Raw genomic sequence first — 11,649 nt, 5'->3', positions numbered from 1 at the left:
AAATGTTCGGATGAAACATGTTCTATACATAATAATCTAGCAGTTCATCAATTTTTAGATCACATCAGATTTTTTTTATGTGACGTGGTGGTAAATACTGATACAATCATTATAGAGCTGGACTTTTAACTTTTATGTCAACACTTACTGTGGTAGCCTTTAATGCTAAATATTAGATCCAATTGGCTTTACTCAAAAGACTCAGGACTTTCTGATATTTGACTTTACACATTTTATTTGAGGAAAAAAAAAAGATTTTCTTCGACTGAAAACATTGTTGTCCCTAGTATTTGATTTACTGGGTCAAAACTTTGGATAGGACATGTGAGTGTCTCAAACAGCAGAGTGAAGCGAGGTCCCTGTGTAAGGGCTCGGGTGTTCAGGTGTCGGGTGTGTGTTCAGCTCCTCCACCCTCCTCTGCAGCTCCGCTCTGAGGAACAGCAAGTCCTTCAGTGTCTGATGCACTGGCACCTGGGAAACATCACAGAGCAAAAAAGTTTAATTACCCCAATACAAGGGACAGAATCCGAAAAATAACAAAATGTATGGAATTAACATGCTTAAAGCCACATGAATTTTTTAAAATATGATTTTTAAAGCCACTGTATGAATATTTTCTGTTAAAATAAAGCAAACAGCCTCGCTACCTGTGGCCTCATGCGTGGGTTCCAGCGGGCGTAGTAGCTGGTCCACAGCTCCAGGTGTCTGGAGGAAAGCAGCGGAAACAGAACGCAGTCCTCATAGACCAGGTAGAACGGGTTGGTGAATTCACTGGGCTGGCTAGAGGACGACATCAGGGTCACAGCAGGTCAAACGTTTGGTTATTAGCTACCTGCAGTCAGACGGACGGATTTTCACCTGTTGATGTAGGACCACAGGGACACTGTCTTGGTTTGAACCTCCTGGATGAGAAATAAGAACAATTTAAGAAAAAAAAAAAGTCTCATAATGAAATTGTATTCTTGGTCAATAAGAATAAAATCTACAGATTAAAACAAAGGAAAACAATCAATAATAATAAAAAAAACCCCAATATGTTGACATGTATGACATCATGCACACACTTTGGCTGTCTTCTCCTGCTCACTGTTGCAGAGGAAGGTGCCAAAGAGGCAGCTGTAGAGATGATCCAGGATGGTGATGAGGAACAGCTCATTAAATTCAAAGGCAGAAGGAAACTGATAAAAATTGAGAGGAGAATGATTGTGAGAAGAAGTGTCACATGCCGGTGGATACGCCTTTCATATTTACAGTCTCAAGCTCTGAAACTGAACATAAAGCGCTCTCACCTGTCGGGTCATCTGCCAAACACAGTCAATAAACTGAACAAACAGAGGTGAGCGCTCTGTGTTAGTACGGCTCTCATCACCGTGTCCAATGCGCTGTGTGGAACAGTGAGACAGTGAGTACACACACACACACACACACACACACACACACACACACATACACACGCACACAGATACGCAGCAGAAACGTTTCATGAAGCTAAACAAATCTCACAGAAGCAAACTTGTGTCCGAAGCTGATCCACTCCTTTTCCAGCAGAACCTGAACAAACAAAAAAACATCAAACTAAATATTATGGACTTAAACATGCAATACACTGTTAACTGAGTTTTGTTGTAAGTGCAGTGCATTTTGAATGTTACCTTCAGTTATAAAAATGCTCAAGTCATATAAAATATGATATAAAAAGAAACTTAACACCTCAAAATTGGGCCTGTCTCTTTAAAGAACTCCTCCTCTTTCTGAAACTCCGCCTTCAGGAAGTCATCAAAACATGGCTCCTCTATTGACCCATTAACAATGTTTTTACCAATGTTTCACTGAGAAGTGGCTCCTATAATGAGCTCAGCAGACATGCAGTTCCACCAGGTTTTTGCTAATTGCTGCTGGCTAGTCTGAGGAGCTGAGTGGGGGAGGGGCTGCTCTGTGAGGCCTGAAAACTGCAGCTCAGAGGAGGAACTGTGCCTCGAAGGCGGAGCTAGGTCCACCCAGGCATTTTGCACAGCTGAACGGTTGCCACTGAGATTACAGAATTTCTCAAACATGAATGACAGAATCAAAGCAACACTCCAGATATGTCTTTGATGAGGAAATAGCATTTTACATGACACTGCCCCTTTAAACCGTATTAATGACTTGTAGTGAGTCACCTGGAATCCTCGGAGCGTCCGGTAGTAGCTGTCCAGCATCAGCATTGAGAGGGAAGTGAGCTGGGCCGTTCTGTCCCAGCCGTCACTGCAGTGGACCACAACCGACGTTTTCCCTGATTCCACCTTGTCGGCTATTTTCACCGCTCCTGATAGTAACAGCTGCAAACAACAGGGACAGATACAGGATTTACAATATCCTGTTTATACAATACAGGAACATATTGCATAAAACAAAAGGTTATGTTGTTTTTTAGACTGTAGCACGATCATATTTGTGAATATTTATAAGAGACTTACTCGTAGATAGTCCAGCCAGTGAGTCTGGTCGATGGCAGAATGCCAGCGGGCCTCATCAATAGTCGGATAAATCACATCCCTCATCTTCCTGAGAGACTCCCGGATCACATGGATATTCGGAATTTCCAGGAAAATAAGCTCAATGTTGGGATAGAAATTTTCATTTTCATATCCTCCGTCTTTTGCCTTCAGGTTGTTTGGATGAACAGATGGAGGAAATCAGAAGAGACAGAAAAAATTTAAAATTAAATATTTACATGGACTAAATAAGGACAGTCATTTTTAAATCAAACTGAAATGTTTCTGTTTTAGGTCATTTAGGATCATCAACACCAAGTCGATGACAAAATATTAATTGAGACTTTTTATGGATTGTTTACTTTCTTTAAAAGAGGAAATATATTTACATTTTTTTGTGCTGGGATCAGGTTGTTTATCTGCCATATAGTTGATGTATTTCACTTAACTGCACTGTTTTTGCATCACATGAGTCATGTGATCAACAGCAGGATGTTACTAATGGCCAAAACCACGAAGAAGACGACAGGAAGTGGTCTTCTTTGTGGTTTTGTGGTTTCCCTAAAACGCAGCATGCAAGTAGGCGGGGCTTGTTGCTCCAATGCCTGAATAAAACGCCAACATCTCCTCTGATTGGCTGACAGACTATGAGCTTTAGCACCATGGCTGAATTATGGATATATCATTTAACTGTTTACATCCGTCACTCCCATAATTTTTAATAACTTAAAGGATGAACAAACTTATTTACATGTGATTTTTAATGTCATTTCTCATTAAATAGAAACACAGCAGTTGTGAAATTGTGGGGTTTTTTTTTTTTAACACTAGCAGAATATAGACAAAGATTTGTGCACATTTAGAAAAAAACGCAGCTGGTGAGAAAAAATAGCTTTGTCTTTTTATACAATGTATATTGTTATCTGACTGCAGATCAAGCAAAATATTTTAAAAAACACATCTGTGTTAGTGTGTGTGTGGCACCTTGCTGGACAGGGCTTCACTGGTCTGTCGGGAATCAAAGATGGTGAGCTTGTGGGACTGCGCGTTAGCATCCATGATGATCTGGAGGAAGCGCTCGTCCTCCTTGCAGCGGCTGTCCAGAGGGCCGACTAGCGGCTGGCTGCAGCGCATCACAGCGGCCTGAGACTCTGGGTGGATCCAGGACAAGACCTGCAGGAACAGACAGAAAGTCTCAGACGTGACCTGAACCATGAGCAGAGATCAGCAGAGCTTCTCCCTGGCTGTGACAGGCTTAGGCTACCAGAGGACAAACTGACCACTTTTCCTCGTTTTGCTACTCTTTTCTATGACTCTCACAATCTGTCTAAGATTGCATATTCATCATTATTGTCTATTCCTCGCTATTTGTAACGTGTTGTTTTTCGTTTGTGTTTATTCTTATGCTCATTGATCTATAGATCTATACAGTGTTTTGAAAGGCTCTACATCAGCTCATCTGTTTGTTTTTGTGTATCTGCTCTGTCTCCAGTCGGCCCCCGGAGGAGCACAACATACAGTTAGCCTGTTGCTATTTTCTTTTTCCCCCAAAAAATCTTTTTATTGATTATTGGCAATATAATGAAAAATGTGGTACAAAGTATAGTCAAAGTCATTTCACAAACAGTCATGATTATTGCTCTATTTCAATAAAGTGTGTATTCTCATTTTAGGTTTAGATTCAACCCTGTAAGCTTTTGTTTTTAAGATTCTGGTTGGATATGAAAGATGATTTGCATTTTGTAGGTTAACCTTTAATCCATGTGATTTTGGGAAGACTCTGTCCTAATGGAGGGAAACTCAACAGAAACTGCCGAATTCTTCAGGAACATTGTTTTTCTTCAGCTGCTGTTAGCTGGGTCATCATCAACTCCTGAGCAGATGGACATGTGTCTGTGAAAACGACTGACCGGTAGGCGGCGCTTGGCTCTGAATGACGCCACACGTTCTGTGTCTTCTTCTGTCATGTTATTGGGGAGAACCAGGATGGAGGGGTAGGTGTCACACAGCTCATAGTGGAGGTTCAGCTTACTGATGCACCAGCTCTCATTTGGTAGACCCTGGTGCAGCATGTTCAGACACAAAGATAAGAGAGTGAAAGATGCATCATCTTCATCTTTAAAGGTGATGGGACAAAAGAAAAACAAAAACACAAGCTTTGTTTAAATCAAAACTTTCATTAGTTTAAGACAAGCAGAGTTCACCAACAGATCAAGAAGAAATGTGAAAGCTCAGAACCTTTGTGGTTGAGGTTGTTGGCCTGGAGATTTCTCAACAGTTTTTACTATTTGATTAGCAGGAAATCAAATGAATAAGAACCTTCATTTTTGAATATGTCAGGGTGCACACAACACGATAAAATATAATTGTGAAATCCTGCAGGGTGTGTGGGAGTTTGCCCAAGTCGTCTACATGAACGTTGTTGACTTGGAAAAAGGCGAAGGATTGTGTTTGGGGAACCTGGTCTGTTGGGTCCCTGTGTGGCCAGGCTCTCAGCTCCGTCCGCACAGTAAGTCTGGCTCACTTCTGGTGAGAGTTGGACTCTGCCAAGGCCGCCCTTTGTCACTGATTCTGTTCATAACTTCTATGTACAATTTCTAGGAACAGCCAAGGTGTTCAGGGGATTCTATTTTGGTGGCTTTACGATCACATGTCTGCTTTCTGTAGATGATGTGGTCCTACTGGCTTCATCAGGTCCTGATCTACAGTCTTCCCTGGAGCAGCTCACAGCCGGGTGAGGACCAGTGCCTCTTTCACGGCCATCCAGGTCTGTTTGCATTGACGACTTCACCGATACTTTCTTTCTTTATTTCTCAGGATGTACCAAACTGTACAAGCTATTGTAGGGATTTCTTGGATTTTTTGTTTTCTGTTTTCGTAGCTTGTTTCATCTGCAGGGAGAGATGACTGGATGTTTTCTTCTCAGAGAAATATTCCAAATGCGAGCAACAAACCTGAAATCACCTCCAGGGTGAAACAGGATGGCACGTTAAGGAGATGAACCCATACCTGTCATCTAATGTTCCTGTGGATGAAAACCGAAAGTCTGGACTTTATGTCCACATGACGTCCATTACATGAATATAACTTGAATAGCTTTCAGTAAACAAGTAAAAATAAATATATAAATAAAATAAATGTCAAAGTCCAAATACAGAAGGACCTAACTGTATTTGGAGAACTTCCCCTGACATCCTGCTGCTGTAGAGCAGTGAGGAAAAGCTGCTGTAAGGACTATTTTCTCAAGGTAAACACAAATTCTGACTAAGTATTTTTTGGAACTCAAATGTTACAGATTACAGTTTGGACCATTGTGTTTACTCATTTTAAATCCAAATAACTGAGACTGACAGAAACATGTCCAATCAGCTTGTTTATGTTGTTTCTGCCAGTTCAAGACTCACCAAGTTCTTTTCTCACTGTAACATAGTTACAACATAAACCCATAAAGCCTCCATCTGTCACATCTCTGTTGTTTGATCGTGTGAAAAACTTGTCTTCGGTTTTACTGATAATTTGCCAAGGAAACCAAACTAAAGAAGTGATTCACACCAACAGAGACGTTTTACTACAAAAGCAGCTGGCAGCTTGTTGTGGTTACCTGTCGGTTGTACTCTGCTGTCGGATCGTAGACCTTCCATCCGTCCACAGGAAACTGCTCCTTGTACTTGAAGGCGAAAAACGGCTGAGGAACAAAGTGACAACAATCAGTCTGTTGGATACGAAGTTCCAAAACTCAAAAAAGAAGCAACGGCAAGAATATGTCTGTTTTCGTCATCGCCATCGATAAAGACAAAAATGGGTTCAGATATAAAAAAATAAAATAAAATAAAGAAATTACAAATATAAGTTACAAATTTACAAAAACGCCTGGGGTTCCACATTCTGGATTTAAATCTGCCGGAGCTTCATGCAGCAGTAATGATGATGTTATTCCTAGACTTATAATCTCCACATAAATCTGTACATAAGGTTACGTAATATCACATAAAATGTGGAGACACAAACAAATGACTGACATCCATCAGCTCATGTCAGCATCCTCACTCCATCATTGCACACCACTCTGACTTCCTGCATACTGCTTTGCTTGTATCAGGTGTTTGTTTTCATATTAATAATATGTTTTAATATTCTTATATATGGTGTTAGAATAATTTCGATGGGAGCAGCTGTTGGCGTTCAGCGTTCTCTGAGAGGTAAAAGGTGTTGTGATAATTTCTAATTGCTGCATGCTTAACTTTTGGCCATTTGATCTTTAAATAGTTTTAATAACCAGTAAGCTAACAGCCAGGTCTTTGCTACCTAGCAACATCCAGGTTACCATTGTAATCGGACTAACCAGACTGCAGGACAGAGGGAAAGCATGTTTGGACAAAACCTCTTCAATCTCTGGCTGGTTCTCTTCTGGTTTGTAGGTAAACCTGGCGCTCCTTATATCCTGGAAAACAAGAGAAGAAGGAAACGGTCAAATTGAAAAATTTAAATAATAAAAAAAACTTTAAAGAAAACTAGGGATGCTCGATATTATTGTCATGGTATTGGCATTGGCCGATATTAGCTGTAAAATTTAATATTGGACATTCTGTCAAAAAAATCTCACCGATATAAAAGGTGTTTTTATGTGACTAACCAGTGACAGTGATGCACTGTTTGAGTGTTGTCATTGTCTTAGAGAGCAAATGTCATGAATAAATTTGACATTAAACATAATGCAAGTTGAAAGTGTTGCATCATTTTCAGCCTAATTTTTAGCATTTGCATTTGGTGGCAGAATAAATTGACAAAGATAATGCAATATTTTAATTCCACAGTAGAGAAAGCCATAGAGTTTCAGTAAGTAGGTATAGGAAAAAAATATTGGTGTCGGTATGAGTTTTAGTTTATCAGCATATCAAATATCAACCAAAGATCTGATACTGTGCATCCTAAAAAAAACCTGTGTGGATGTGATTTGGAGGAGAATAAAAGGTTTTACCTTACAAACCAACTCGATTCCCTTGGTGTTATCTCCTTGGTTAGGAACACTAATGCTCTCCAATCTGCTTATAGCTCCCAAGTTAACATCAAGAATAAAAGAAGAGTCCTTAAAGACAACAGACTGACATTAGCTCGCTGCAGAGACACCGAGGAGAATCCTGGAATGTTTAACACAGGAAATAAAAAGGAAGAGAAGGAGCACCTTGATCGAACTGGTAAAGTAGAGCTTGTAGTCAGTGATGGTCAGAGTGCCAGTGATAAGACCACTGAATGGACAGATATACATAACATCTTTAACTGAATATGATTACATCCACAAACACACACAAAACACAACAACAAGAGAGAGAAGACAGAGAAAAGGCTGTTAACTGGTTAAGGGTCAAATATGAAAAAGACTGGATGTGAGACTGTGACTGGAAGTGAAACACATGAAAAAGGAGAACAGTACCTGTGACCTGAACAGTTTCTCCTGGTAAAAGAGGCACTTGGTTGTGTGAAAGTTTGACGAGCGCACCGAATCCCAGAGCTGGACGGTTCTGAAGAGAGCAGAGAGTACGATTACACACTGATCTACAGCCAAAGTCTGGGGTTTTTCATCTGTTTTAGGGTCATGTTGATGAACTGAATCCTAAAATCACATTGGTTTTACTCAATCAGGTCAACTTTCTGAACTATGGAGCAACATGAGCATCAAAATGCAGGACTTGTTCTCACATCTGGAGAATCTGATCAATGAGTGATGAGCAGGAGGAGAGATTCCATCAGGACAGGACAGAGACGGAGAATTTTACACAATGAAGACGTAATGTTCAATTCACATGTAGTTACCCTGATCAGTGTTTATTATTTAATTTACAGAAATACAATTTTGTAACACTTAATTAATACACTGCTAGAAAACAATTTTTTTCTCCTGAAACCTTTTTTGGATGACAAATATTAACAGAAATGAACGGAAAATGTCATCGATTTAGTCAGAAGATTGAATTTCTCTAAATCAAATTAGAATAAAAACCTGACCTGATTGAGAAAAATGCATGTCATTTTTGGATTCAGTGTCGCAAAATAGTCCTAATTCAGTTGAAAAAAACAGACAACTTCCAAAAAATATTTCTTTGTAACCCATCGCTATGTATGAAATATGATAAACCAGGTGAAGGAGATGCACTGTAAACATATGAGACAAATATAAATATTACCCAGGAACTCAGCCTTCTGGACACCTGCAGGTAAAACAGAGCAGAACACATTCATTAACCCAGAAGCTCGAATTCAGATGGAAATGAACTCAAGCAACAATGCAGCGAATCAGATTCGCTTTCTGAATGTTGTTGCTTCTTGAAAAAATGGCAGCAGAAACACACAATATGAACATGAACAAAGGTCGAAAAACATGAGACAGGAAGTGATGACTGTATTCAGACAGACAGACAGACAGACAGACAGACAGACAGACAGCTATTATAAAAGGCAAATTTATCACAAAGACTATTGTACTTGCTGTGCTTCAAATAGTAATCAGTGTTTAGATATGAATAAACATGGCTGACTGCGGCTCAGAGGGTAGACTGCCTTGTAATCAGAACTTTGTAAATTCAATTCAAACTTCCTCCCATCACATTGTGATGTTTCTCTTAGAGCTTTTACTGGGAAGGTTCAACGTTTAGGTTAGGGAAGAAATCAGGGACCTATTGCTGTGGTATAGAGTTTGGTTAAGATCAATAAAAATTGATAAATTTTCATTCCCCAATTGGCTACAAAACTTCACACAACCTTCACTGTTACAGACGCTCCGACCCACAGAGGTTCAGCAGCAGGTTGTGTCAGACGCCCAACTCTGTTGGTCGCTGGAACATTTTCAAACCTTGTTCTGGCTAACTTATTATTCCATGTGACTTGGTTGTGCAGCCTTTTGAACTGATGAATATGTTTGAATGGGATGTTTAGTGACAGTGCTGGTGGCAAGTAACTGCATTTTGGGGGACAGTTTATTTTATTTTCATCCATCCAAAGTCACCGAGCAGCAGAGACGCCCAGATCTATCTAAACAGAGCTCCATTCCATTTAATGATAATAATAATAATAAACACTATTATTATTATTATTATTATTATTATTATTTTACCAGCTAAAAAAGTTGAGATCCACAACCTCTCTTTCAAAATGGACCTGGCAAAACACCACTTCCATTTCCATTTAACATTTACATTTGCGCAGTGACATTTATTTAGTTTTAAACCATCAAAGTATAAAATATGTTGAGCTAATAAAAATCAATTACAATCAGAAAAAACTCTCCTCTTCACAGCCTTTCAAATGATCTCTTAAGTTCAATTTTCCCCATAGAAACATAAACAAAGGGAACCACTGAACTATATCAGATTACTTTGTATCCAGTAACAGTTTAAAATGAACTTGAACTGAGTAATGTTCCTGTTTGGGCCAAAGGACCGGAGCACTTAGGACTGTATTAAATGGTATACTCTAACTGGTGCAATGAAAAAACTGTAACTGTACAGATTTTTTCTGATCTTTCTCAGAAATAGCTCAATACTTTCCAATAATGCCCTGATATCCAAAATGTGATGACATGTTGTCTTTTTTTTTCTTAGTATCAGCATGGAGTTTGTCAGTTTTAGATGGTGTGCGATAGTTACCCTGGTGTCCCTGTTCAAAACATCTGGTGGCGCTGTTCTTGGGACCTGATTGGATAAGGTGGCTGCGATTAGCTGCTTACACCACTCCACATGGGAACCTGCAGAACTGAAGGAATGACCGGAAAGGGAGCTCAGGAAAACTCAGACTTAGTTTGTTCCTATTTCGGTTTCCATTCAAACCGTAAACTTCTCAAAGTTAAACTACCATCAGTTCAACTCTGAAAACAATTTCAGAAGCAACTGTAGACCAAAGAACTGAGAATACCAAGAGGGTTTATGAATAGACGATAAACGACGCTTCATTCATTTATAAAACTATGTAAAAACAGACATATGGATTCAAAAACAAGTACAAGGGTTTCTATGTCACAGACCAAGCATCAAAGATACTGAATCTGATGTTAAATAAACAGCAGCAGTCATAATGTTACTCAATCTTGTTTAAATCATCTGGAAATCACAACTACAGCTCCATTAGTCTAACCTGGTAGAAACCAGGCCCTTAATCTACACCATCTGCTTCAGAGGGTCTGGGCTGCCATTGATAAAACAGGGAATCAAAGTGAACGGGAGAAAACCCGGACTGTCTGTGAAGCGAGATTTTAATCAAGCAGAATAAAACAGGAAGGCAGTGAGCAGGCTGCAGTCGTGTCCTCAAATTATGTTCATTTCATTTGAAAATTATTTTATTTATACCTTTTTGTCACTTGTTTAAAGCCATAGAAGACATTCGAACCAAATACCTTTATTGCTACAACTCCATTATACTCTTGTGTTTATTAACAAATGCGATAACTTTTATTATAACCTACTTTAATCGTTTTTTTAACTCAGTCGGGAACAAAAACAACAAATTTGCGAACGAGGGAAACATCCTGCTGCCAAACTGATGTAACTTTACTGAACCGGGTAAGTCAGTAAAGCTGGGTCTAAACCTGCTGACCTGTCCGCTGTATCGGAGCTGGGTGGACTGGAGGTCGGAACACTCCAGGCGCTAGGGATCGGTCTGGCTCCATCTTTTTTCTCCATTTGCCGAAGAGTTCAGTCAGATGAGATTCGGGCCGCTTTCAGCTCGACTCGGTTCCGTTCCACTCCGGGTCTCTGTGTTGCTTCGGTTTCGGCTCTGCGGTTTCCTCTCAGCAGCATCTCTTCCTCTCTGCAGCTCCGCCTCCTTTATGCAGCACATCGTTGATCTGCTTCATGTTTTCTGTATTCAGCAACAGGAAACGACAGGCCAGGAGCGGCCACTGAGGTCAGCTTCAGCTTCAGCTTCTTCACAGCTGCAGGAAGTTTCATGGAAAATGTCATCGGTGTATTTTCTGAATTCAAAGCATCAGAAAATAAAGAAATAAACAGAAGCTGGACAGAGAACCTGCTATGTGATCAGTGCACTATAACGAAATGATTTGCTGTATTTAGTTTGATAGAAATTTTTTCCCTTACCAGCTAAAACTCCATTTTGAAAGGTTTTTGAAACACATTTTATACTAACCTCCACTTGCAGGAGGTCTTACTCTACCAAATTTCTTATATTA

The 11,649-nt window shown here is 39.7% G+C and overlaps 1 protein-coding gene across 1 annotated transcript; it reads right to left on the bottom strand.

Moving 5' to 3' along the window:
• Nucleotides 1-208: 208 nt before the first annotated feature.
• mtmr1a (myotubularin related protein 1a) lies at nucleotides 209-11,158 on the bottom strand. The gene is made up of 18 exons (XM_014986068.2): nucleotides 11,058-11,158; nucleotides 10,115-10,220; nucleotides 8,657-8,680; nucleotides 7,906-7,993; nucleotides 7,657-7,751; nucleotides 7,453-7,560; nucleotides 6,817-6,915; nucleotides 6,076-6,159; nucleotides 4,385-4,534; nucleotides 3,459-3,647; nucleotides 2,457-2,642; nucleotides 2,160-2,318; nucleotides 1,504-1,551; nucleotides 1,290-1,382; nucleotides 1,065-1,178; nucleotides 859-902; nucleotides 648-780; nucleotides 209-471 (listed from the first exon to the last, which is right to left on the bottom strand). Exons 1-18 carry the CDS (start codon nucleotides 11,141-11,143, stop codon nucleotides 334-336), a joined length of 1,944 nt encoding a protein of 647 aa, XP_014841554.2. The 5' UTR covers nucleotides 11,144-11,158; the 3' UTR covers nucleotides 209-333.
• Between the last annotated feature and the right edge of the window lie 491 nt (nucleotides 11,159-11,649).

Source organism: Poecilia mexicana, unplaced genomic scaffold (genome assembly GCF_051168715.1).
Source record: "Poecilia mexicana isolate PSO_F unplaced genomic scaffold, ASM5116871v1 scaffold_18, whole genome shotgun sequence".
Taxonomy (NCBI): Eukaryota; Metazoa; Chordata; class Actinopteri; order Cyprinodontiformes; family Poeciliidae; genus Poecilia; species Poecilia mexicana.
This window is presented reverse-complemented; position numbering and strand designations above follow the sequence as displayed.